Source organism: Equus asinus, chromosome 2 (genome assembly GCF_041296235.1).
Source record: "Equus asinus isolate D_3611 breed Donkey chromosome 2, EquAss-T2T_v2, whole genome shotgun sequence".
NCBI classification, from domain to species: Eukaryota; Metazoa; Chordata; class Mammalia; order Perissodactyla; family Equidae; genus Equus; species Equus asinus.
Window position 1 is genome coordinate 130,623,891 of NC_091791.1, and position 27,658 is coordinate 130,651,548.

At 45.5% G+C, this 27,658-nt stretch overlaps 1 protein-coding gene across 6 annotated transcripts in view; it reads right to left on the reverse strand.

Moving 5' to 3' along the window:
- Positions 1-27,658, reverse strand: part of PAQR5 (progestin and adipoQ receptor family member 5) — an 82,302-nt gene that overhangs the window by 37,621 nt on the left and 17,023 nt on the right. For 4 of the 6 annotated variants that reach the window (XM_014848202.3, XM_070499132.1, XM_070499140.1 and 1 more), the window contains exon 2: positions 10,126-10,292. In XM_014848202.3, the coding sequence (XP_014703688.1) occupies positions 10,126-10,176 (51 nt within the window). In that variant the 5' untranslated portion in view covers positions 10,177-10,292. Of the gene's footprint in view, positions 1-9,176; positions 9,307-10,125; positions 10,293-27,658 lie in introns of those variants that run through there. The other 2 variants (XM_070499127.1, XM_070499143.1) reach the window with 2 other exon arrangements.

Below are 27,658 nucleotides of genomic sequence, written 5' to 3' on the forward strand. Positions count from 1 at the left end.
TAATGGTTGCACAACAATGTGAATATATTTAGTACCACTGAACTGTACACTTAAAAATGATTCAGATGGGGGCTGGCCCAGTGGCTTAGTGGTTAAGTTTGCGCACTCCACTTTGGCAGCCCAGGGTTAGCAAATTCGGATCCTGGTTGCAGATCTATGTACCGCTCATCAAGCCATGCTGTGGCAGCGTCCCACATACAAAATAGAGGAAGATTGGCACAAATGTTAGCTTAGGGTGAATCTTCCTCAAGCAAAAAGAGGAAGATTGGGAACAGATGTTAGCTCAGGGCCAATCTTCCTCACAGAAAAAAAAAAAAAGATTAAGATGGTAAATTTTATGTTAAGTATATTTTATCACAATAAAAAAAAATACTAAAAGTTAATACTAAAAAAATGTAATACTAAAGAAAGCCATCAAATCACAAGGGAAGAGAGCAAGAGAAGAAGAAAGGAACAGAGAAGAACTACAAAAACATCCAGGAAAAAAAGTAACAAAATGGCAATAAGTACATATTTATCAATAGCTATTTTAAATGTCAATGGACTAAATGCTCCAAATAAAAGACACAGGGTGGCTGAATGGATAAAAAAAACAAGACTCATATATATGCTACATAGAAGAGACACACTTTAGACCTAAAGATACTCACAAACTGAAAGTAAAAGGATAGAAAAAGATACTTAATGCATATGGAAATGAAAAGAAAGTTGGTGTAGCAATACTTACATCAGACAAAATAGACATTAAAATGAAAACTGTAACAAGAGACAAAGAAGGGCCCCACATAATGGTAAAGGGCAGAATCCAACAAGAGGCTATAACAGTTGTAAATATCTATGCACCCAACATAGGAGCACCTAAATACATAAAGCAATTATTAACAGACACAAAAGGAGAAATTGACAGTAACACAATAATAGCAGGGGACTTTAACACTCCACTTACATCAATAGTTAGATCATCCAAACAGAAGATCAATAAGGAAACACTGGCCTTATTGTGACACAATGGACCAGATAGACATGGTAGATATATACAGAACACTCCATCCAAAAATTGAAGAATACACATTCTTTTCAAATGCACATGGAACATCATCCAAGATAGGTCACATATTAGGCCACAAACCAAGTCTGAATAAATTTAAGAAAATTGAAATAATACCAAATATCTTTTCTAGCCACAACAGTATGAAACTAAAAATCAACTATAAGAAGAAAAGAGGAAAAGCCACAAATATGTGGAGATTAAACAAAATGCTACTGAACAACTAGTAGGTTGATTAAGAAATCAAAGGAGAAATCAAAAAATATCTGGAAACAAATGAAAATTAGGACATACTAAAATTTATGGGATACAGCAAAAGCAGCACTAAGAAAGGAGTTTATAGTAATACAAGGCTACCTCAAAAACAAGAAAAACCTCAAATAAACAATCTAACAACATACCTAAAGGAGCTAGAAAAAAAAGAAAAAATAAAGCCCAAAATCAGCAGAAGGAAGGAAATAATAAGAATCAGAGCAGAAATAAATGAAATAGAAACCAAAAAGACAAGAGAAAAAAAATCAATGAAAATAAGAGCTGGTTCTTGGAAAAGATAAACAAAATTGACAAACCTTTAGCTACACTCACCAAGAAAAAAGATGGAAGGCTCAAATAAGTAAAATCAGAAAGCAAAGAGGAGAAATTACAACAGACACCACAGAAATACAAAGGATTATAAGAGAATACTACGAAAAGCCATATGCCAACAAATTGCATAACCCAGAAAAAATGGATAAATTCTTAGACTCATACAACCTTCCAAAACTGAATCAAGAAGAAATAGAGAATCTGAATAGACCGCTCACTAGTAAGGACATTGAAACAGCAATGAAAACCTCCCCCAAAACAAAAGTCCAGGACCAGATGGCTTACCTGGTAAATTCTACCAAACATTCAAAGAAGACTTAATACTTATTCTTCTCAAACTCTTCCAAAAAATTGAAGAGGAGAGGAGGCTTCCTACCTCATGCTACAAGGCCAACATTACCCTAATGCCAAAACCAGACAAGAACAGCTCCCCACAAAAGAAAATTATAGCCAATATCACTGACGAACATAGATGCAAATATCCTCAACAAAATATTAGCAAATCAAATGCAACAACACATTAAAAGGATCATACGCCATGATCAAGTGGGATTTATTCCAGGGAAGCAAGGATGGTTCAACATCCACAAATCAATCAACATGATACACCACATTAACAAAATGAAGAATAAAAATCACATATCACCTCAATAGATGCAGAGAAAGCATTTGACAAGATACAGCATCCATTTATGATAAAAACTCTGAATAAAATGGGTATACAATGGAGAAAAACTGAAAGCTTTCCCTCTAAGAACAGGAACCAGACAAGGATGCCCACTTTCACCACTCTTCTTTAACATAGTATTGGAAGTCCTAGCCAGAGCAATCAGGCAAAAAAAAGAAATAAAAGGGATCCAAATTGGAAAGAAGTAAATCTGTCACTACTTGCAGATGACATGATTTTATATATAGAAAACCCTAAAGAATCCACCATAAAACTATTAGAAATAATAAACAAATACAGTAAAGTTGCAGGGTACAAAATCAACATACAAAAATCAGTTGCATTTCTCCATACTGACAACAAAATAGCAAAAAGAGAAATTAAGAATACAATCCCATTTACAATTGCAACAAAAAGAATAAAATACCTAGGAATAAATTTAATCAAAGAGGTGAAAGACCTTTACACTGAAAACTATAACACGTTGTTGAAAGAAATTGAAGACACCAAGATATAGAAAGCTATCCTGTGCTCTTGGGTTAGGAGAATTAACATAGTTAAAATGTCCTTACTTCCTAAAGCAATCCACAGATTCAATGCAATCCCTATCAAAGTCCCAACAACATTTTTCACAGAAATAGAACAAAGAATCCTAAAATTTATATGGAACAACAGAAGACCCCAAATATCCAAAGCAATCTTGAGAAAAAAGAACAAAGCTGGAAGTATCATACTCCCTGATTTCCAAATATACTAAAAAGCTATAGTAATCAAAACAGCCCGGTACTAGTACAAAAACAGACACACAAATCTATGGAACAGAATCAAGAGCCCAGAAATAAACCCACACATCTATGGACAGCTAATTTTCAACAAGAGAGCCAAGAGCATACAATGGAGACAGGAAAGTCTCTTCAATAAATGGTGCTGGGAAAACTGGACAGCCACATGCAAAAGAATGAAAGTAGACCATTATCTTACACATACACAAAAATTAACTTAAAATGGATTAAAGACTTGGGGCTGGCCCCGTGGCCGAGTGGTTAAGTTCGCGCGCTCCGCTGCAGGCGGCCCAGTGTTTCGTTGGTTCGAATCCTGGGCGCAGACATGGCACTGCTCATCAAACCACGCTGAGGCAGCGTCCCACATACCACAACTAGAAGAACCCACAACGAAGAATATACAACTATGTACCGGGGGCTTTGGGGAGAAAAAGGAAAAAATAAAATCTTAAAAAAAAAAAAAAAATGGATTAAAGACTTGAATGTAAGAGCTGACACCATAAAATTCTTAGAAGAAAATAAAGGCAGTACATTTTTTGACATTAGTCTTAGCAGCATCTTTTCTTTTCTTTTCTTTTCTTTTTTTGAGGAAGATTAGCCCTGAGCTAACTACTGCCAATCCTCCTCTTTTTGCTGAGGAAGCCTGGCCCTGAGCTAACATTGTGCCCATCTTCCTCTACTTTATATGTGGGACGCCTACCACAGCATGGCCTGCCAAGCGGTGCCATGTACGCACCCGGGATCCAAATCGGCAAACCCTGGGCCGCCGAGAAGCAGAATGTGCGAACTTAACCGCTGCACCACCGGGCCAGCCCCTTAGCAGCATCTTTTCAAATAGCATGTCTACTTGGGCAAGGGAAACCAAACAAAAAATAAACAAATGAGACAGACTAAAAAGCTTCTGTACGGCAAAAGAAACCATGAAGAAAATGAAAAGATAACCCACAAACTTGGATAAAATATTTGCAAATCATATATCCAACAAGGGGTTAATTTCCAAAATACATAAAGAATTCAAACAACCCAAAAACAAAGAAACAAATCACCCAATCAAAAAATGGGCAAAAGATATGAACAGATATTTTCCCAAAGAAGATATACAGATGGCCAACAGGCACATGAAAAGATGTTCAACATCACTAATTATTAGGGAAATGCAAATCAAAACTACAATGAGATATGACCTCATGTCCATCAGAATGGCCATAACTAACAAGGCAAGAAATAAGTGTAGGAGAGGATATGGAAAAAAGGGAACCATCATACACTGCTGGTGGGAATGCAAACTAGTGCAGACACTATGGAAAACAGTACGGAGATCCCTCAAAAAATTAAGAATAGAACTACCATATGATCTAGCTATTCCACTTCTGGGTATTTATCCAAAGAACACAAAAACACTACATTGAAAAGATATTTGCACCCTATGTTCATTGCAGCATTATTTACAATAGCCAAGACTTGGAAACAACCTAAGTGCCCATCAGTGGATGAATGGATAGAGAAGATGTGGTGTATGTATATATATATATATATATATATATATATACAATGGAATACTACTCAGCCATGAAAAAGATGAAATCTTGCCATTTGCAACAACATGGATGGACCTTGAGGGTATTATGCTAAGTCAGACAAAGAAAGTCAAATACTGTATGATCTCACTCACAAGTAGAAGATAAAAACAACAAGAAACAAACACATAGATACAGAGATTAGATTGGTAGTTACCAGAGGGGAAGGAGGAGGGGTAGGCAAAAGGAGTAAAAGAGCACATGTGCACAGTGACCAGATGACAATTAGTCTTTGGGTGGTGAACAAGATGCAGTCTATACAAAAATTGAAATATAATCATGTATACCTCAAATGTATATAATTTTATAAACCAATGTTACCTCAATAAAGGAATTTTTGAAAAGGAAAAAAGTTAAGCACAGAGTTACCACGTGACCCAACAATTCCACTCCTAAGTGTGTCCCTAAGAGAACCAAAACCACAGCTGGTCACAACAGCATTACAGAAACGTGTACACAAACGCTCACAGCAGCGTTACTCATAACAGCCAAAAAACAGAAACAACTCAAGTGCCCATCAACTGATGACTGAATAAACAAACTGTGGCACATCATACAATAGAATATTATTCAGCCATAAAAATGAATGACATAACAACACAGGCCACAGCATGCACGAAGCTTGGAAACATTATGCTAAGTGCAAGAAGGCGTTCACAAAAGGCCACCTATCGTATGATCCCATTTGTGTAAGATGTCCAGAACAGGCAAACCCATAGGGACAGGAAGTAAATTAGTGGTTGCCACAGGCCTGGGAGGGGGGAGTGGGAAATGACTGCTAACTGGTGCAAAGTTTCTTTCTAGGGTGACGAAAATGTTCTAAAGTTGACTGTGGTGATGGTTTTGTGCAACAAACTGTGTGTGTGTCAAAATACTAAAACCCACTGAACTCTATACTTTCAAAGGGTGAATTTTATGGTATGTAATTTATATCGCAACAAAGCTGTTATAAAAAAAATCTTGGGGCCAGACCCGCGGCCAAGTGGTTGAGTCCACACGCTCTGCTTTGGCGGCCCAGGGTTTGGATCCTGGGCGCAGACATGGCAGCGCTCATTAGGCCATGTTGAGGCGGCGTCCCACGTGCCACAACTGGAAGGACCCACAACTAAGATATACAACTATGTACTGGGGGGATTTGGGGAGGAAAAAAAAAGCAGGAAAAAAAAAAGAAGAAGAAGATTGGCAACAGTTGTTAGCTCAGGTGCCAATCTTACAAAAAAAATCTTTCCACAAAGAAAATTCAGCTGTGGGATGGAGTGCTTCCCTGCACAGCCCTACAGGTTGCCATTCCAGCAGACTGAAAGGTACGCAGTCCTCCGGGTGAGCAGGCAAATGGTGGCCCCACTCAGACAACTTCACAGGTAAATTCTACCACACTCAGGAACGTATAATTCTAATATTACACAAACTTTTCCATAGAATAAACAGGCAACACTCGCCAATCCATTTGTGGTTGGCATAACCTTAATCTCAAATCCAGGCAAGGGCAGTATAAGAAAGAAAAATTACAGGCTAACTTTAAAAAGGAAAAATTATAGGCCAACTCCTTAAATAGATTTAAGGATCCTAAACAAAATATTAGCTGATTCTAACAATAAATTAAAAAGATATTACATAATGACCAAGTTGTATTTAAATACAAGGTTGGTTTTACATTAGTAAATAATCAATATAATTCACCACATTAATAACTTAAATGAATCATATATGACCATCTCAAAAGACATATTGATAGAAAGATATTGCTGGAAAAGATAAAAGATATTGATAGAAAAAAAGGGCTCTATAAAATTCATTCCTAATTAAAGGGGAAAAAAAATCCTTGAAACTAGAGTTAGAAAGGAATATCCTTATCCTGATAAAGATTATTTGCACACACACACAAACACACACGCGCATACACACAGAGAGAGCTAACCTTATTATATCAAATGAGGAAACATTGAAAGCATCCCTTTGATTAAAATCAAGAACAAAACGACGCCTGCAGTCAGGGCTCCTATTGTATTTCGGTAAGTATAAGCTCCCAGGTGATTCTGAGGGTGGTGATGCAGGCACCACTGTGAGAAATCGGGGGCTGGAGAAACCATTTGCCTATTGAGGTGGCTCCTTGTTTCCGGGCGCCCAAGTCCACATACCCGACACCACTCTCAGCCAGTTATCTGGCTGTACTTCCTTTCTCTCATAATAATCCCACCACTCTATTTCAGTTTTCCTGGATCTTCGCAATAGCCCCGTGTGACTGATCTCACAGACTATCTCCATTTTACAGATAGGGAAACTGAGGCTTAGAGAGGCTACGAGTCTTGTCTGAATTCCACAGTCAGCGTCAGAGCAGCAGTGCAAGGCTGGGCATTGTCGGGCTTTTCCTCTCCACGCAGCACCTCGGGAATCCTCCTGTCCCGGCCCCTAAACGAAGGCAGCAGGTTGACATGATGTGTTTACCTGCAGCCTGTGGGCCAGGGCTGTAGTTAATAAAAGATTCTCAATTGGACACAAAATGCCCTTGTTTCCTGTCAGAGTGTTATGCCATGTTCATATGAACTTGCTGTCTAGACTTCTCTGTTTTGTCTCTAAATTGGGTCTGTGTAGGAATCAACACCAAGATATTCACTCCATTCCTTGAGCAGTTTGTTCAAATCTTTGAAAACTCCCTAACGCACCCAGGCCTGCTTTTAGGCACAAGGGAGATGAGAAATTATGAGGCATAGACCCAAGTCCCACCTCCTAAGGGAAGGGAGAAACTGCCCTTTCCTGTGAGCACCCTGTCAGCCAGGAATGTGCCAGAATTATAACCCTGACAATGCCAAGCGGTGGATGGGGCTCAGAGAGGGTAGGGAAGTGGCCCAGGCCACACAGCTGGTCAATACACAAAAGGAGAGGCAGCCATACAGGTTCCAACCAACAGGTGAAGGGGCTCAGAAAAGGAAGAGGGCGCCTGAAGCTCCGTGAAGAAGGAAGCCAGAAGGGGGACAGAGGGTAGGGAGAAAGAAAACCTTCTTCAGAGATCAAGAGAAGTGAATGTCCAATCTGGTGGGGAGACTAAAGAGCCCACGGTGTGGCTAGGGAAGGGGGTCTATGCATGGCAAGTGGCGGAGGAGGTGGGTAGGGGTCAGGCACGTGAACCAGGCTAGGGAGCAGGGCTCTGAGTCTGGGAGGGGACAGGCTCTACCCCTCCAAATGCCCTGGAGAGCACAGGAGAGTTGACAACAATAATGACAGTCAACATTACTGACTATTCATCATGTGCCAGGCACCTCACATGGGCCATCTCATTTCTCCTCATCCTAACCCTAGGAAACAGACACTGTCATCACCCCACTTACAGAAGCAGAAACCGAGGTGGAAAGATTAAGTATCGTGCCCAAGGTCACTCTGCAGACCAAGTATTGGAACCCGTAGAGCCCAGCAAAAGTAAGGTTAACATTTGCATAAAGTCTCCTATTTAAAATATTCATGCAAGTTTTGCATTTTTCTCCTTAATATACTTGTATCTGTTTCAATGTCAAAAAATACCTTTCTCCCTTCCCCACCAAATCTTCAAATAAAACCACCCTCCAGGCAGGCAGAGGCACTGTGTTTTCTCTGTGGCTGCATGAACTTTGGGCATGATGCTGGGAAGGCCAGTGGTCGATGCAGGAGCCCACGCAAGGTTTTGAAGAAGTGGCGGATGTGAGGTGCGAGGTTGGTTCTCTGCCTCTGGCTAGTGCCACTTTACCAAACAGGATACTGTCATCTCTATCATTTATGACAAACTACACAGAGAAGACACGTTCATCTTTAGCCCTCAGGGGTTGTCTGGGCCCCATCTTCAGAATCCCCTTGCATCCAGAATCTCAGCAGGCTACCCAAAGCAGAGGCCCACTGAGACCACTCTCTCTGCTTCACTTCTTTCCTGGGAACGTACTCTGAACCCAACCTTGACCAAAACATCCAGGAAGACATCCAAGCAGAAACCCAAAATCCCAACCCCAAGAGACCCCATACCTGCCCCAAAGTTTCCCGTCTGCAGGCCTTTGCTCACACTGTTCCCTCCACCTGGAAGGCTCTCCTCACCTCCCAAATCCTACCCACCCTCAAAACCCATCTTATAAGCCCCGCCCCCTCATGGAGGCTTCTGCGAGCCCTCCCTCCCCTACAACGGAAGTGACCAAGCCTCCTCCGAAACTATCTGTCCCTCTCAGCACACACCCTAACTCACTTATCAACAGAAGCACTCAGGCACATTTTTACACCCTCCAGACCAACGTACGAGCCCCTAAGGGCAGGATTTGTAAGAGAGTATTCTCTGAGTCCAGCATAGAGTAACGCCTTGCGCATAATAGTCAATAAAAATTTTATGGGTGAATGGATCAAAGAACCACCCTGTGTGCCCACTAACCACAGCCATGTGCCCTGTGGGTAGACGCACTGGTGCCATGCACCAGGAAGGGCGTTTATGGTCCTGGGAGAAGAGAGGCAGGCGCTCTGCCCAGCAGGGTCATGGGAGCCGGCGTCACTTTTAGTGTGTCTGTTACCTGCCGCATTGCTCAGCTCTTCCCACCAAACAGCTCTGCATCACTTCTGATTGTCCCCCAATGCCGCCTGCTGGAATCACCCAGCTTCACAGGCTTTCAGGGAGAGGACCTGGCAGTCTGTCTCCTCTTAATCTTCCATTCATGCTGCTGAGGTCATCAGCATTTATCTTTCTGGGCAAGATCCCGAGTACTTGGCAGTCAGCTGAGTGGAAGCGAGCTCTGGCCTCCCTCTGTGACATCCTCCAGATGAAACTTCCCACCATGAAGTAACACTCATCCTTCTCCAGTCAAAAAGGAAGGAAATTTGACCCTGAAACAAGGGTGCAATGAAACAATGTTTTCCTCGCAAGGGAGGGAGGGGTGCACCGGCTTGCCATAGCTCACAAGCAGAATGGCCTCACCTAAGCTTATTAAAAAGGCAGATTATCAACGAGTACCAGGGGTTTGTGGACGGCTGCAAGTGAGTTCCCAGGCCCAGGAGTCCACCAAGGGGCAGGGCAGAGGCCCACTCAGCAACCCTCCTCAGCACCTCAGCCCACGCCTGGCCTGGGCCTCCTGAGAGTGACGAGGGAGACAGCAAAGCCACGCCCTGAGGCGACTTTGCCAGGCCGGCTTTCAAGCACCCAGGGGAGGGTCACAGGCAGGTGCTGCTGGCTTCTTCTCTTCAGCTTGACTCTGTCACCTCAACAATGACTTTGCTTCTGGATAAATGCACACGTCACAGGGAAAGCTTACAACTTAAACCATTTCGGGGTGACTTCGGTCTCCAGGGTCGGTGCAGTGGGGGAACAGGAGGCTGTCCTCCTCCGAGGGAGTCCGGGAGGGACTCCTTCACGAGCAGGGGCCTGCCCAGAGCACGCTGGCCGAAGAACGGCAGCGCCCCTGCAGCACAGGCCGAGCCCTGGTCGGGCCCGGAGCTCTGCCGCGGGGAGGAAGAGCACATACATACCTGGGGCATCTGCTCTATGCTGAACAGCCTGGGGAGCTTCACGCTCAGCATCCTGGGGCCGGGTGGGGAAGGTCAGTGGGTGACGGCCGCTCCCCGTCACCACGCCTCACTCAAAGTTCTGACATGGCCTGCGGTGCCTCTGGCCAGCCGGTGCCAGGGCCTCTTCCCTGAAAGAGAACAGCGTGAAGAGAGCCAGTCAGTCTCAGCCTGACTCCAGCTGGATCGAGACTGTCAGGTTGTTGAACTGTTGAACATACCCTCACTCGTGATGGCAAAATAATCCAGCGCCCTTAACAACAACAGCCAAACTATAGGACTGCTGAGTCATTTACTCCGAGAGAGCTGAGGGAGGTAATTAAATCATAAGATGGGCAATCATAAAATTACAGAGCTGGAAAGGGCCGTAGAGGTCACCCAGTCCCCTCATGAAGCAGGTGAGGGTCAGAGGGGTGGAGTAACCTCCTCAAGGCTGCACAGCTAGGGGACAGCTGGAGCTGCTCACTCTCCACTGCATCACATGCTGCCCCTGGGCAGACAGTCTGATCCCAAGTCTGTGTCCACTCGGTGGGCATAGGGGACCAAGAGCCATGCTCCAGGTCACCCAAAGAGAAGCCGCTCTTCCAGAAGGCTGACCGGAGCACGGCTGCCATGAGACACACAGAAGACCCAGACCACGCAAATCTGAGGCACTTGCTGGAGACAGAGCAACTCGGAGTAACAAGGTTGGTTAAAGGCAGGATTAAGACTGCTTAACAGCTGTGAGGAATGTGAACTGGAGAAACCCAAAGCCCTCCGGACAGGCCCAAGACACAGGGAAACAGAAGATGGGTCCAGCAAAGAAAGAAAGAGCTAGACATTTACCAGAGTCAAAGCCCCTCTACCCCCATTGTCACTGGGCCAAAACCTGCTGCCTCCTTAGGTGCCCCCAGAGGGATCTGTCCCCACCTCCGAAGGCCCGAGACCTTGCCTGTCCCTCTCCTGTGGCACCAAAACCACATCTGCCTGCAGGTGAAGCTACCTGCCCAGGGCTCGTTCCCCCACCATTGGGGAGGACCCTCCACGATGGCTGGAAACTCAGGGGGTGTGCCTGGCACATTCCGGGCCTTCAGCAAATGCATATTTAATAAAGCATTGCGGTTCATCCTCTGAACTTCACGCGTTTTCATTTTTGTGGTTTGTTGATACTTCTGCTTATTATAGTTCTTTATGTTCTATGTGTTATTATCTGGAACTAAGTAGCAAAATACAATGTATTTATGTTTCATTGTCATAATCATGCTTCTTTCTTGAAAACACTGATCTGAAGTATTATTCACGATAGTCAAAAGGTGAAAACCACCCAAGCGATCCTAGCAAATGAACAGATAAACCAAATAACAAACAAAATGTAGTCTACACACAGTGGAATATCCTTCAGCCTAAAAAGGAATGGAGTTTGAACACATGCTACAACATGGCTGAACCTTCAAAACATTACTCTAAGTGAAATAAGCCAGTCACAAAAGGACAAATGCTGTATGATTCCACTTATACGAGATATCTAGAATAGGCAAATTCATAGAAACAGACAGTAGAATATCAAGGCCTGGGGGAGGCAGGAATGGGAGTTAGTGTTTCATGGGTACAGAGTTTCTGTCTGGGGTGACAAACAGTTCTAGAAATACAGTGGTGATGGTTGCACAACACTGTGAATGTAATGTCACTGAATTATACACTTAAAAATGGTTAAAATGGTGGACCCGGCCCCGTGGCCGAGCGGTTAGGTTTGTACGTTCCGCTGCGGTGGCCCAGGGTTTCGCCCGTTCAGATCCTGGGTGCGGACACGCCACCGCTCATCAAGCCATGCTGAGGCGGCATCCCACATGCCACAACTAGAAGGACCCACAACTAAAAAAAATGTAGAACTATGTACCAGGGGGCTTTGGGGAGAAAAAGGAAAAATAAAATCTTAAAAAAAACATGGTTAACATGGTAAATTTTATGTTGTGCATATTTTACCATAATAAAAGTTGTCATATTTCCAAATTAGAGAATAATGAAGAAAATAATTTTTTAAAGCACATTTTACTCAGTTCAAAAAACAAAAGTTAATACTTTGCAAATAGACAAACAACACCCATATGAGTGGACCCTGGTACACCTTAGTTCTGCTGGTCTTCCAGGTCCAGGTCACCCAGAAGCATCACAAAGTCACCAGTGGCAGGATAAGAGGCGGAGGTCCGGTACTGGGGGAAAACTCCAGCACACCAGAAAAACCTGCAGCAATAACAACAGGACCAGGCCGGTCTCCACAGACCCGCCCACCTTGGTCCCCAGCTTCTTCCTGAAGTTGACTCAATGTCATGAGCAAGAGAAAGGAAAGGCATGGTCCCTACTCTCACAGCACACATCGTCCAGGTCGAAGGACCAGACTCAACCTACAAAAACGAGGGGTCAGAAAAGTCAGAGATGATTCATGCATGTCCTCATTCAGCCCCTGTTTACTGCATGTGTATCATTCGGCAAGTGAGGGTAAGGGCTAAATGTTTAGCTGATTATTATAATATAAATGTATAATTATTCTCTGTGGGCTGCCGCAGCGTGGAGGAAAAGGTGAGAATTTAACAGAAAAACTGGAAAGGTTTGTGGCACACAGAATAGAGGGCAGGAGGCATCCTCCATACCATTCTATTCCTTACTTGGAAATAAAGGTGAATAAGACAGTCTGTTGTCCCCAAGAAATGTATAAAGAAAGAGATGAGACAGATATGCACCCAATTCACTAGCACCAGTCACCCTGAGCAGGAGGGAACTCCCACCCTCTGCACCAAGCCCTTGCTGGTCACTGCCCGCCTGGTGCCTCTCAGGAAGCCAGGCAGAGCAGCTAAGGGCCTGGGTGCTGGATTTAGGCCACTTGGGTTCAAAGACTGATTTGTCATTTCCTGTGCAACCCTGGGCAAGGAAATTAACTCCCATGCTTCAGTTTCCCCATCTGTAAAATGGAAATAGCGGTAGTACTTTCTTCAAGGGTTGTTGCTACATTTAAAAGAGAGAACCCATGGAAAGGGCCTACCATAAAGGAAGGGTCCAACAAATACCTGCTACTATTATTAATTTTCAGAGAGAAAAATTAATTTTATATTTTACAGGCAGGAAAACTGAGGTGTTGAGAAGTTAGGGGGCTTGCCCAAGATCACACCGCTAGTAGGTGGGAGAGCTAGAATCTGATGTCTGTTTTCAGAAGTTTCCTTTCAAGAAGAGAACGGACTTGGATTAAAGGGAATTAAGTCCTGGCACAAAGCACTAGGCCTGAATTTCTCTGCTACTGAGAGAAGAGAGAAAATACAGAGTGTTTACCAAAATGTTTAGAATGCAGACGCTCACCAGTGACCCCCTCTGCCAATTAATCAGGTTGAGACAAACTCTCAGTCAGACCAGGCTCGAGCGGGAGATTATTTGTGTCCTGTTTTCCTGCCATTCAAAGAAATAAGGATTCTCCCGTGAAGAGACTGCTGTTTTGCATCTAAAATGTAAACCTTTATGTTTGTCAAACTTGTGAAACATCCACGGATGATCATAGGAAATCATAAAGCATGGATAATGATTCCTGTCTTGTGCCTACTGTTAATCATTTCAGACAAAATTGAACATAAAATCAACTCGTTGGTCTTTCTAGCTTCTTTCCATCACAAGCCAAGCTTTTAATTTCACCAACACTATAAAAACCAGAGTGTAGTTTCCAGCCCTTCAAACAGCAGTTGGTTTGCTGTCTCTTTTTGCAGAGGTCTAGAAACAAGATTGCATGAAACAAAAAGGCACCAGAGAGTTCCCGAATCAAAACACATGTGAAGCTTTGCTAATATTTCAACAGTATATTGGTGTTCCACATAAGACTTCACTTAAAAGAGGGCTCCACAGCTTCAAAATAAGTTTTAAAACAGCTAAAAAGAGTAAATGGGGGGCCAGCCCAGTGGCGCAGTGGTTATGTTCACACCTTCTGCTTCTCGGTGACCCGGGGTTCACCAGTTAGGATCCCGGGTGTGGACATGGCACTATTTGGCAAAAGCCATGCCGTGGTAGGCATCCCATGTATAAAGTAGAGGAAGATGGGCATGGATGTTAGCTCAGGGCCAGTCTTCCTCAGCAAAAAGAGGAGGATTGGCAGTAGAGCTAATCTTCTTCAAAAAAAAAGAGTAAATGGGGCTGTAATACACTCTCAAGGACCTGCTGAGTTCTCCTGAAATAGCCTAAAAAAAATAAAAACCAAATCATAACAACAAAACCACCATCAGGAGGTTTCAGGCTTGTGCTCTCAGATTTAAGACCCAGTGAAATTAACAAGGGGTGAAATGGGCACCGGACTCCCTCACCTGTCTCAGGCTAGCGATCCATCCATATTCCTGGAGGTTCGTCCCCAGCAAACTTTAGCCTACACTCTGTGGATCCCAGGCCTTGAAGGACTCAGCCAGCAAACTTTATAACCTCCCAAATACGTTTCCATATAATGTGGCTGAATACAAGCTGATGGGGTATTTTCCCAGTGAGAGGGTCGAAAACATATGTAACTTCTATGGATGCAAAGGAACTGTACACAGTCTCTTTATAACATTAATTTATTAATTTAGTTAAACATACATATTTAGAATCCCTGACTATAGCCACCCTAGTTTTAAAATATTGTTTTTCCACTCGTATTTCATAGAAATAAGTGTATTCAAAATCTTCACATGTGTCTTCGACAGCAGCATCTTCACAACCACAGCCACTTTGAGGAGTCACTTAACACAGTTTAAGTGAAAAATATTCTTATTTCCAGCTAAGTTATGTGAAAGCTGCACTTTTTGAAGCTGTATTTAATGCTGTTGCTAAAAAATGTATCACAAATCAGAAGTATCCATTTGCTATTATTACACTGTCTGCAATTTGCTTTCAAACACTTCACACAAACAGTGTGATATGAAAATGTTTTAACCCATCCCCCTGGGGTGGGGGTTAATTAGCATTTAAAAGACTAACCATAAACTTACACTTACTTCAGAGGCGGCAACTTTGGTTGGTTGGGGTTATTTTTGATTAACACCAGAGGGTTTGCTAATTAGCACAATGGATGCTGTCTTATTGGAGAAATGAGTGGAATTAGAGACACATGAGATGGTGAGAAGTGTCACACAGAGAGAGCCACGGGATGCCCCGAGCGGCTGCCCCTCTGAATGAGCCCGGATGAGCCCTTGAGGGAGGATTCGGGAGAAGTTGAGCTCATGCACGCCACTAGACACCTGTGGCATCAATTTCATGTGAACTTTCAAGAGTCAGAGCCCCTAAGAGGCTCAGAGTCCCAGGACTTCATCTGCCTACAGAACAGGTCATCGTACCGTTTTGTGCCCGCTTGCTGAAAAATATTCGCACAGCAGAACTCAGCCTGAGACCCTCCCTGTGCTGTGCCACCTGGCGGCAAGGCTGTGGGGGTCCTCCAGCGCTCACGGACCTCTAAACACTGACAGAGCCCAAGACCATTTCCACGAACTTCAGAAATTCTCGGCTGGAAGTCACAGCACCATTCTGTATACCAGTAAGACCAAAAAATATGCTGCCAATTATACTGCTGAGATATCACTGACTGGAAATGGATCGTGATTTCAGAGCTGTTAAATGTAAAAAAAATTTTTAATAGGGCCCGTAAGAATTGATGCAATACAGTAACTGTAAAGGAGTGACTGGCTTGGGTCAGTTTGCATGGCTGCTCTCTCCACACCTACTACTCGGCTCTTTACAGGGGCCATTAAAGGCTCTTACAACAAACCAGTGCCTGAAGCTGGGAGACCATATCCTGGGAATAAGTCTCAATCTGTATTATGTCTTTTGCTTCTCTCTTTAAATTGATTGTGTGTGTCAGGTGCCTTCTGAAAGGATCCCAAATAAGCATTGACGGTGAGAGTTCCAGGTTACTGTGTCTTCCCCGAACAGCCCATACAGCCCACTGTTCACAGATAAAGGAATGGAGTGACCCTGAATACACAAAACCCAGGATGGACCCAACTATAATACCACTTCCTCTTTTCTGAAAAATATTATGTTGGAAAACAAAAAACTTGTAGTCAGGCATATATAGCAAAGGCAAAGATTGCTGTTGGCTAGGGAATTTCTCCCGTTGCTTTTTTTCAGGATACTAGAAACGTGATCAGGAAGCTCCCGAGAGGTCTAGTCCAAGCTACCACTGTATGCACGAATTTCATCAACAGCATTTCAGACAAGAGGGCATATGTTTGACCCGAAGAAGCAACATTAACAGAGGGAGTTCAGGTTCTGTGAGAAGCCAGTGGGGAGATGACGGGAGAGGGAACCGACATCACCTTTCTGCCCATTCTGGTCGGCCAGTCCTAGGCTGGGCAGGTACCGGGTGGTCTGATAAGGCCCAGCTTCCTGGGTGAGGCAGGAGGATGCTGGCTAAAGAGCAGGGGCTGGGGAGGCTCCAGTCCAAACCGGCTGAGAACAGAGAGTGCGGGCTCTGGCATCTGAGTCACATATCTGATCCTCCCCCTCCTCTGGGGCTCCTGTCAAGATCTCCTTCATGTTAAACAGGAAACAGCAAAGAGCCGAGGAGGTGAGTGCGGCAGAGTTTCCATCCCATCACTGTGCCAGAAGGCCCCGCCCAGAGGACCACCAAAGTTTCCTCACCACCGCAGAGGACTGAACTTGCACCTGGAGGAGTGGGGGGAAGGGCAGAATCTAGGATCAGCCCCAACCACCTTCAGACTCTTGTTTTACCTTAAAAATGCATGTGACAGGGCCGGCCCCATGACGTAGTGGTTAAATTCGCGTGTTCCACTTTGGGGGCCCAGGGTTTGTGGGTTAGGATCCCGCATACAAAATAGAGGAAGATGGGCACAGATGTTAGCTCAGGGACAATTTTCCTCAAGCAAAAAGAGGAAGACTGGCAACAGATGTTAGCTCAGGGCCAATCTTCCCTGCACACACACACAAAAATGCACGTGGAAATAAAAATCGTTTGTCTTCAAAGGACATTACCAAGAGAATGAAAAGACAGCTCACAGAATGGGAGAAAACATTTGGAAATCATGTATCCAATAAGAGATACTATCCAGAATATATAAAGAACTCCTACAACTCAACAACAACAGCAAAAAAACAACCCAATTAAAAAATGGGCAAAGGATTTAATAGCCATTTCTCCAAAAAACATATACAAATGCCAATGAGCACATGAAAAGACACTCAGATCACTGTCATTGGGGAAATGCAAATCAAAACCACAATGAGATATCACTTCACACCCATTAGGATGGCTATTATCCAAAAAAAAAAAAAAAAAGTAAAAGAACAAGTGTTGAGGATATGGAGAAATTGGAACCTTAGTGCATTGCCTCTGGGATTGTAAAATGGTGCAATCGCTGTGGAAAACAGTATGGTGGGCCCTCAAAAAGTTAAACATAGAATTCCCATATGACCCAGCAATTCCACTTCTGAGCATTTACTACCCAAACGAATTGAAAGCAGGGCCCACAAATACTTGAACACTCATGTTCACAGCAGCATTATTCACAACAGCCAAAAGGGGGAAGAAACCCAACTGTCCACCAGCAGATGAATGGATAAACAAAATGAGGTATATACATACAACGGAATGTTATTCAGCCTTAAAAAGGAAGGAAATTCTGACACCTGCTATAACATAGGTGAACGCTGAACACATTATGCTAAGTGAAACAAGCCAGACACAAAAGGACAAATACTGTATGATTCCACTTGTATGAGGCTGTAGAATAGGCAAATTCACAGAGACAGAAAGTGGAACAGAGGCTAGCAGGGGCCGGAGGGTGTGGGGAAGAGGGGTTACTCAATGGGTACAGAGTTACTGCTGGGGATGATGCAAAAGTTCTGGAAATGGATAGTGGTGAAGATTGCACAATATTGTGAATGTACTTCATGCTGCTGAATTGTCCATTTAAAAATGTTTAAAATGGTAAATTTTGTTATGTATATTTTACCACAATAAAAAAAGTAACTAAAAAAAAGCATGTGAGTTTTGTAGTCTGCTCCATAACTTAGCTATGTTTGCGTTAATATAAAATTTTATTTTCTCCAAATCTTTCAGAAAAAATATAAATCATAAATATATATACACTGTGTGAGTCCCTTCAGGCTGCTGTAACAAAGTACCATAGACTGGGTGGTTTGTAAACAACAAACATTTCCTTCTCAGTCCTGGAGGCTGGATCCCGGTGTGAGCACAGTCCGTCCTGGCGAAGGTCCCCTGGGCTGCAGACGGCCGCCTCCCTGCTGTGTTCTCACACACGGAAGGGGCGAGGGAGTCTCTGGGGCCTTTTCTGCAAGGGCGCTAATCCCATTCATGAGGGCTCCACCTAATCACATCCCAAAGGCCCCACCTCCTAAAACCATCACACTGGGCGTGAGGAGTTCAACTTCTGAATTTTGGGGACGCGAACGTTCAGATCAAAGCATATGCACACATATGTACGCGAACACAGTCACACGTCGCTTAACAACCGGGACACGTCTGAGAAATACAGCATTTGTTGATTTCGCTGTTGTGTAAACATCATAGAGTGACTTACACAAACCTAGATGGTATAGCCCACTACACAGCTAGGCCACATGGTACTAATGTGAAGGGACCACCGTCGTATACGTGTCCTTTATTGACTGAAACATTGTTATACCGTACATGACCGTACATAAATCATACACAACCCACTGCTGCAAATCTCCTCCTGTTTCGAGAAGCACAGACTAGTTCAACCCACTGTTCTTCCTGTTCCATAGGTGAGGACCCCAGTTAGGGAATGACTTGCCCGAGGTCACTCAGCGGGGGCCCAGCAAGGTCACGATTAAATGAGGTCTGTCATGCACAGTGGGAACATGTGTACAGACACACAACAGGACTCGAAACACCAGCAGCCCCGCCCTGCCGGGGCCTGTTCCTAAACCCACCACAGGGAGAGAAGAATGCCAGGGCAGCGAGCTGGGGGCGGCTAGGGTCAGGCCTCAGCCAGACGACTTTCACCTGAACTCCACCCTGGCCACAGCCAGGGTCAAAAGCCCACTGCAGCAAAATGACAAACTTCCAGATAGCCCACTGTTAATTAAAACCACGATTATTGGGTCTGTTAATGCAGTGTTTTCCAAACTGCAAGCCACAACGGGTCAGTAGATCACGAAACTAATTTAGTGGATCCTAAGTAGTGTTTAAAAATAGAATAGTATGGAGCCAGCCCTGATGGCCTAGCAGTTAAATTCAGTGCGCTCTGCTTCAGCAGCCCAGGTTCAGTTCCCGGGTGCAGAACTATACCACTGATTTGTCAGTAGCCATGCTGTGGCAGCAGCTCACATAGAAGAAGTAGAAGGACTCAAAACTAGAATATCCAACTGTGTACTGGGGCTGTGGGGAGGAAAAAAAGAGAGGAAGATTGGCAACAGATGTTAGCTCAAGGCGAATCTTTCCCAGCAAATAAAAAAAGAAACCAGTAGAACAGTACAGAAAACAATAGAACAGAAAATATCAGTGTATCGCTCAGAGTACAGATAAGTATCGTCTTGTGATATCTCAGTTTGTTACATATGTTATGCTACATATATTTGTTTATGTTATGCTACGTATGGCCGTGTGTGTAGTAGGTTATAACATAAAAGGTACTTCTTCCTGAAGGTCACAGTCAAAAAGAGAGAAAAAGTGTGCTGATGTCACAGGCCACGTGTACTGATTATGGGGAGCTATGGCTATTTTTCTATCTAGAGTCATGCACACCGTGCTATGTCAATGGAGTTTGGGGGACCAAGGGTCCCAAGTATCTAGACGAAGAGTGGCTGGATGAGAAGCCCCTCCCGACATTCCCTGGTATATTGTAACAAGCCCCCTGGACCCCCTGAGCTTAGAGGATGTGCTAAAGGTGGAGCCCCAGCTCCTCAGAAGCCTTCTGATGAGGTGTGACGGGGGGACACAAGGGGCTTGAGACTTAGGGTGGCCAGGGTCAGGTCTCCCCTTGGCCATCTCAAGATATGACCTTGGTGGGCTGAGCAATTCCCCTTGCCTCATTTTGGTCATCTGTGAAATAAGGATACTGATGCCTACATGGCCAGGGCAGTGGGAAGCTAAAATGAGGTAATGGGTGTGAACGTGCTTGTTAACTGCAAATTCTAAATAATATCAGTAGCGTTACTATTACTAGCACTGCTACTATGACAATAAATAACACATTCGGGAGAGCGGACCGTCCACTGCAACAACTCCTGGCATGAAGGTGTTTAACCTGAGTCCATGGAAATCCAGAGGCTTCGGGAAGTTCATAAAATTAGAGGTGAAATTGTGTGTGTGTGCGCGTGTGTGTGTACATGGACGTGTGTGTGTCTCTGGGGACAGAGGCCACGGCTTTCAGTGGAATTTCAGTGAGCCAAAAAGATTTAGAACCACCAGCCCCATGTGGTGCCTGGGGATCAGAAGGAAAGCCACACCCCCAGGTAACTTGGAGCCCAGAGGAAATCCCCCTCAAGACCAGGAGTCGCCGGGCCCAGAACCAGCAGACCCTCTGGGTTGTGTCTACCAGTGGGTGCATGAGGACAGTGTTCCTCCACAGAAACCTGCTCCTGCCCCCGCCGCTGCCCTACCCTGGAAAGCGGCCCCACTGGCTGGGAGAGGCATTCCCCAGCAGGTGCGCTCCCCAGAGAAGCTGGCTGTGCAGGCTATGCTGGCCTTGTCCTCTGACTCAGGAGTATCCACACCCACGGCAACTGGCCCAGCCCCATCCCACAATGAGTGTGTCTCACCTGCAGACCCAGCTCTCCCCTGGGCCGGGCTGGGGAGGAAGGTCCATGGGGAACTGCAGGGCACTGTCAGCTAGCTACTGAGTCGGGGCGCTGCCAGCACCATAGCCACTGTGGACCACCCAGAGTGAGCACAGGCTGGGGTGATGAGCACTCCCCAACCCCATCCCTGAAACTCCTGGGAGTCTCTCCACTCTGGCCAGGCTTCAGGCCTGTCCTTGAGCCTCGAACATCCTCCCGCTGTCGGCTCTCTGGCTGCCTCCAGGCCCAGCCCACAGTCGGCCTCCTCCAGCAGGGAGCCTTCCCTGGTCACACCTCTGCTGCTCTCTCCTTCCCCTGGGCGCCTCCAGATGCAGTGAAGGGGTGGCAACCACAGCCTGTGGGTCAGGCAGATCTGGATTCCAGTCCAGGCTTCTCTTCTCACAGCTGGAGCCTTGAGCATGCTGCCCAACCTTCCCAGCCTGGCTCCCTGCCCTAAGTCATAAGCTGCAGGAGGAGTGAATGAAATGATGGACATGAGGCTCTTTGCATAGAGCCTGGCCTGCAGCAAGCACCTCAATAAATGGCAGATACTATTATGAGCTTGGTTACATATTGTCCTCTGATTATTTTAGGTGTGGTTGTTTGGGTAGCAACAAGGAGACTCATAAAAACATGTTGACTGTTCTACTCAGAGACCGTCCGTTCGTTCATGTGTCCATCCGTTCACCCATTCATCCACGTAGTGAGTCTGCTGTGTGCCAGGCACTCCACTGAGAGCTGGGGACACAGGGTGTAACCACAAGCTGGGTCTTGGGGGAGCCCCCTGCAGAACAGCAGAGATGGGCAGACGAGTGAGCCGGTGGGTTAGATGTTATGTGGGTGATGGAAACCAAGATGTACGCAAACATCTGGGTGGGGGCGCCATCGGGTTTGAGGGGAAGCAGGGGAGGGTTTTACAGCTTTACAGAGGAGGTGATGTTTGTCTGCAGTGTAAGAGATCAGAAAGAATCTGTGAGTTTGGAGAGGGCACAGCTGGCAGAAGGAACAGCCTGAGCAAAGGCACAGAGGCACGTTACAGGAACAGCAAGTCACCCCTTCAGGCTCCTTTAGCAGAGTGGAAGGTTTGTGTCCTCTTTTGGCTCACTGGGGGCAGAGTTGGGGGAGAGTGGGCATGTGGTGGTAGGAGGGAGCCCAGGGTTGCCACGGGGTAGGGGGAGCAGCCAGGGAGGAATTTTCTATTTATTTTTCTTCTTAAACATCTTCCCATGCACGCTTGCTCACCTAATGTCCTGCAGGAGGCGCAACCTGGGCAAGAGGGGAAGGGAGAGAGGAAGCGCAGGCACAGCCAATAGGCGGCTCCTTCACTTCACCCTGGAGACCTCTGCTCCTCCTGCGAAGGATTCAAGCATCCCGCCACCCAAAGCTGTTCGTCCTCACCTCTCCCCTCTCTACAACTGTCCTTGCTGGGACAGCTCTTCTCCTCGCCCTGCAGCCCCTGAAACTTGAGATTGCCCAGGTCTCCGTCCCCTGCCACACGCTCTCTCCCTGTTGTCATCTGCACCCAAAGCATTTCCCTTGGAAACCCAGACCCAGCACCTGTGCAGGCGTTTACTCAGTACATAGCATCCCCAAAGCACTCAAGCCCCAGCCCCGGTCCGGGGCGCCTTCGACTGCTAGACTTCTCTGACTTCTCCGAGTGCCTCGAGGAGCGTGCAGTCTGGCAGAGAAACAACAGAGCCAGGAAACTGTCCACGTCCAGGGAGAGGAAGCTTCAAGGAGAACAGACAGGTGAGAAGGGCTGAAGAGAGACTGGGGCTGAGACAACGGAAAGGAGCGGAAAGCAGAGTGGGAGTGCAAAAGAGTAAGAAAGCAGAGACTTTTGGCTTCTAAGGTGTTTTAAAAATTGTCATGGTGGAAACATGACTGACGCATTTGTCAAAGCCCATCCAATGGAGAGAGAATGAACCCCAGTGCAAACTAAGGACATTAGTTATCAACAATGTATCAACACTGCTTCAATCATAACAAAATAGGGAAAACTCGAGGTGGGGGACAAATGGGAGCTCTCTGTACCAGGGCAAATCTTCCTCAGCAAAAAAAAAAGAAAGAAGAAGAAGAAAAAGTCAGGTTCATGGGACTTAAACGGGGCAAAACTGACAGCTGGGGTGGGGGCAGTGATGTAAATGATTCACCAACTGCCTCAGTTTCCCTGGTAGGGCAAATATGGCATTGTGGTGAGAGAAAGGGGTGAATGGAACACCGAAAGACCCTGAATAGTCAAAGGAATCCTGAGAAAAAAGAACAAAGCTGATTTCAAAATATACTACAAAGCTATAGTAACTAAAACAGCATGGTACTGGGACAAAAACAGATACACAGATCAATGGAACATAATTGAGGGCCCAGAAATAAACCCACATATCTATGGAGGGCTAATTTTTGACAAGAGAGCCAAGAACATACAATAGAGAAAGGAAAGTCTCTCCAATAAATGGTGTCAGGAAAACTGGACAGCCACATGCAAAAGAATGAAACTAGACCACTATCTTACACCATACAAAAAAATTAACTCAAAATGGATTAAAGACTTGAACGTAATTCCTGGAACCATGAAACTTCTAGAAGTAAAGATAGACAGTACACTCTTTAACATCGTTCTTAGCAGCATATTTTCAAGTACCATGTCAGTCCAGGCAAGGGAGACAATGGAAAAAATAAACCAATGGGACTACATCAACTAAAAAGCTTCTGCACAGCAAAGGAAACCATCAACAAAACAAAAAGACAACGTAACAACTGGGAGAAGATATTTGCAAACCACATATCAGATAAGGGGTTAATATCTAAAATATGCAAAGAACGCATACATCTCAATAACAAAAATACTAACAACCCAGTTAAAAAATGGGCAAGCGATCTGAACAGACATTTTTCCAAAGAAGATATACAGATGGCCAACGGGCACATGAAAAGATGTTTAACATCACTATCAGGGAAATGCAAATCAAAACTACAGTGAGATATCACCTCACTCCTGTCAGAATGGCCATAATTAACAAGAGAGGAAACAAGAAGTGTTGGAGAGGATGTAGAGAGAAGGGAACTCTCATACACTGCTTGCTGGTGGGAGTGGAAACTGGGGCAGCCACTACGGAAAGCAGTATGGAGATTCCTCAAAAAATTAAGAATAGAACTACCATACAATCTAGCTATTCCAGTGCTGGGTATTTATCCAAAAGAACATGAAAACACAGATGTGTAAAGATACATGCACCCCCATGTTCACTGAAGCATTATTCACAATAGCCAAGACTTGGAAGCAACCTAGGTACCTATCAAGGGACAAATGGATAAAGATGTGGCATATATACACAATGGAATGCTACTCAGCCATAAGAAATGAAATCCGGCCATTTGTGACAACATGGATGGACCTTGAGGGTATTATGCTAAGCAAAATGAGTCAGAGGGAGAAAGTCAAGTACTGTATGATCTCACTCATACATAGAAGATAAAAACAACAACAAACAACCACACAGCGACAGAGACTGGATTGGTGGTTACCAGAGGGGAAGGGGGCAGGGAGGAGGGCGAAAGAGGGGATTAGGCTCACATGTGTGTGGTGATGGACTGTAATCAGTCTTTGGATGGTGCCCGTGATGTAATCTACACAGGACTCAAAATCTAACAATGTAGACCTGAAACTTATATAATGTTATAAACCAATGTTACCACAATAAAAAATAAAATAAATTAAAAGAGAGAAAGGGGTGGGCCGGGCTTAAGGAGGATGAGGCTGGGGGCAGGTGTGGCAGGGCATGTTGGAAAACCAGCGGGTGAGAGGCAGGGGACCAGGGAGCGGCGGCTGGGGGGCAGCGCCCATCGATCTGCTGGGTGAAAGCAGTCCCTGCGCCCTCTCCCCGTCCCCGGGGCTGGGAGCAGAATTGGAGGTGGACGGGCATCTGCTCTATCTATGCCCACTCCGTCAGCACACGCTGACTGAATACCCACTACGTGTCCCAGGCTATGGTCAGATACGGGGATGGAGAAACAGATAAGACGGTTCCATCTTAAGAGCTCGCATTCTAGTGTAGGAGATCGGCACCAACAACTGACACCAAGCACATGCGATTACTGGTTAGAACCAGATGCTCCTAGAAGAACACAAAGAAGGGACATCCCACTAGGGAGTAAGGAAAGACTTCTGGAAGAAATGAAGCTTGAGCTAAGCCTTGAAGAATAAACAGGAGCCCTGCAGCTGTGGAGGAGAGGGCATGCTAAGCTGGGGGTGCAGCAGAAGCCAAGGCATGGGGGTGAAAGACTACAGAATTCGGGGAGCTGTCTACAGGTCAGCATGGAGGTGGTGTCGGGTGTGGAGGGGCAGGAGGCCAGGGTGGTCCTGGAGAAGAGCCCAGAGGAAGACTCAGTGTGCACCCCATCTGAATGCAGCGGGGATGAATGCACTAGGGGCTGGGGGGCAGGGCTGGTGGTCTCAGGGCTGGTGACGAGAGAGGGTGGCGATCCTAAGCTGGGTAAGGAGAATTGTGATGAGTGGATGTTGCCAATTTCAAATCCTGGCTCCATCACTTACTGTGTGCCCATGGGCAGATCACCTAATCTCCTAAACTTGAATTTTCTTATCAGTTAAATGAGGATAATTTATAAAAGCATCAGTGGCTCTCATGAGGATGAAAAAACATGGCATCTATTAGATCACAACGGCTAGTCTCCCCACCGCACCCTAAATCCTCTCCGTTCTGCATTTGTGCTCTCTCGTGCTCCTTCCGTCCTTGGTTTAGAATTGTGCTTGAAAACACACGGCTTCGCCTTTGGCTCTGACCCACCTCCCAGGCTGGAGCTGTGGCTAATGGGCGCTCCAGCGCAGGGAGGGGTTGCCATGGTGACCTCCCAGCTTGGCTTTAGGACTCAGTGAGGGCAGGGAACCTTTTTCTGTTCCAGCTATGCCAGCTATTCGAGATATTTACCGCTAGGCCATTATTGTCCGTCTGAAAAAGCTGATGATATCCTTTAGCGCGCCGGAGAGAAAAATTGGAAAAAATCCAAATTTCTGGCGCTAGAGAGCTGGCTGGGTAAGTTATGGTACCTCCATGCAAAATCGTACCGTGTGACTATTAAAAATGTTACAGATCTGGGGTTACTGACAGGAAACGGTGCCGTGACATGTTGTTAAACAAAAAAAGCAGGTTATGGAACAGCATAAATCTTATAACACCGTCTATAGAAAACTGTGGTACATTTAACTGCTTGTATTTATGGACAGAAAGCGTGTTTTCGCAGTGGTTCTCTCTAGACAGTAGGGGTTAGCTCCAGGGACATGCTTTACTCTCTTCCTTCTACTTTTCTATAACACTAGAGTTTGCCCACAATGAGCATGTGCATTATTATTATTAATTTTTTTTAACCAAAGCAACAATGCTATTAAAAGGAAATAAATGGATGAGTCCTCCAACTCTTAGCCGGTCTTAGAGAAATTAACTGTGAGAGCCAACCCAGCAGCTGCAATATCGGCATCTCCTCATACCCCATCTGAGGAGCCCGTCTCTGAGCCTTCCTCCCGTGCCCCCGGCCTGCCTGCTGGCCCAGGGGCAGCGCTGGCCATGCAGCCCTCCAATCAGGGTAACCAGGCGCAGGTCCTAAAGCCAAACCACTTGCGCATTTTGGAAAAGCCACCACATTTCCCCAAGCTGGAGGCCTAAGGGCTCCCTCTGTCCTGATCGTGGTGGAGGTGGAGACGGCAGGAGTATCAGTCGGTAGACACACATTGAGTACTTCCTGTGTGTGAGCACCGGTCAAGCACGGAGATACAGGAGATGGAGGCGGACAGAGGCCTGCCCCTGGGGACTCCTGGTCGAGTGCACGCAGGGCTCCAGGCAGGGAAAGCCACACGATTCCTCAGAGGTCCTGCAAAGCTCTGCTCTCCTGATGCATGGGCCACAATTTACGCTCCTACAACAAAATCGTGGGGTCCCCTCTGGAAGGACCCCACCCCTTAGCATATCCCCAAGCCCTCCACAGCCCACCCAGCCCCGGCCTCACCTCCCACCAGCCTTGCCATACACCCTACGCCCTATCACTCGTCTCTGCCCTTGAGCACACCAGGGGCTTTCCCACCTCCACGCTTGGCACCTGCTGTTTACTCGGGATGAGACAGCTCTTTCTCCACTTCTCTTCTTGACGAAATTCCACCCATTCTTCAAGGCTAAGTTTCAGTATCACTTGCAAGGGTCTATGTCATCCCATTTGCAAACTTGCCAGTGAAACACCAGTGCCCTGGCTCCCTCAGGTCGAGACTGGCCCCGTGTGTCTGGTTCGCTGCTGTGTCTGAGGTGCTCAGCCCAGGACTGAGCATGGGGGTCCTGCTGAGTGAGTGCATGTTTGCTGAACGAGTGAATGACTTCTGCTGCCCACCACACTCTGAATCCTAGAGGCAGAGTCTGGACTATTTGTCTAGAACCCTCCACCCAGTGATGTCATGCTCTATTCATGAATCCTACACTTCAGTACCAAAATGGTATATTTTGCTTGGTCCAAAATTTTTATTTCAGAATTTTTAAGATCTGAAATCTCAAACCAACTGTAAAAAAATGTATGAGACAACAGGGGAAATCTGAACACTGGATATTTTATGATAATGAGAAATGGTCAATTCTTAAGGTGCAATAATAGCACGATGGTTATGTGTTTTTAAAGAGCCCTTTTTTTTTTTTTTTTTACTTTTTACTAAAGTAATTACAGATGAAATGATACGACGTCT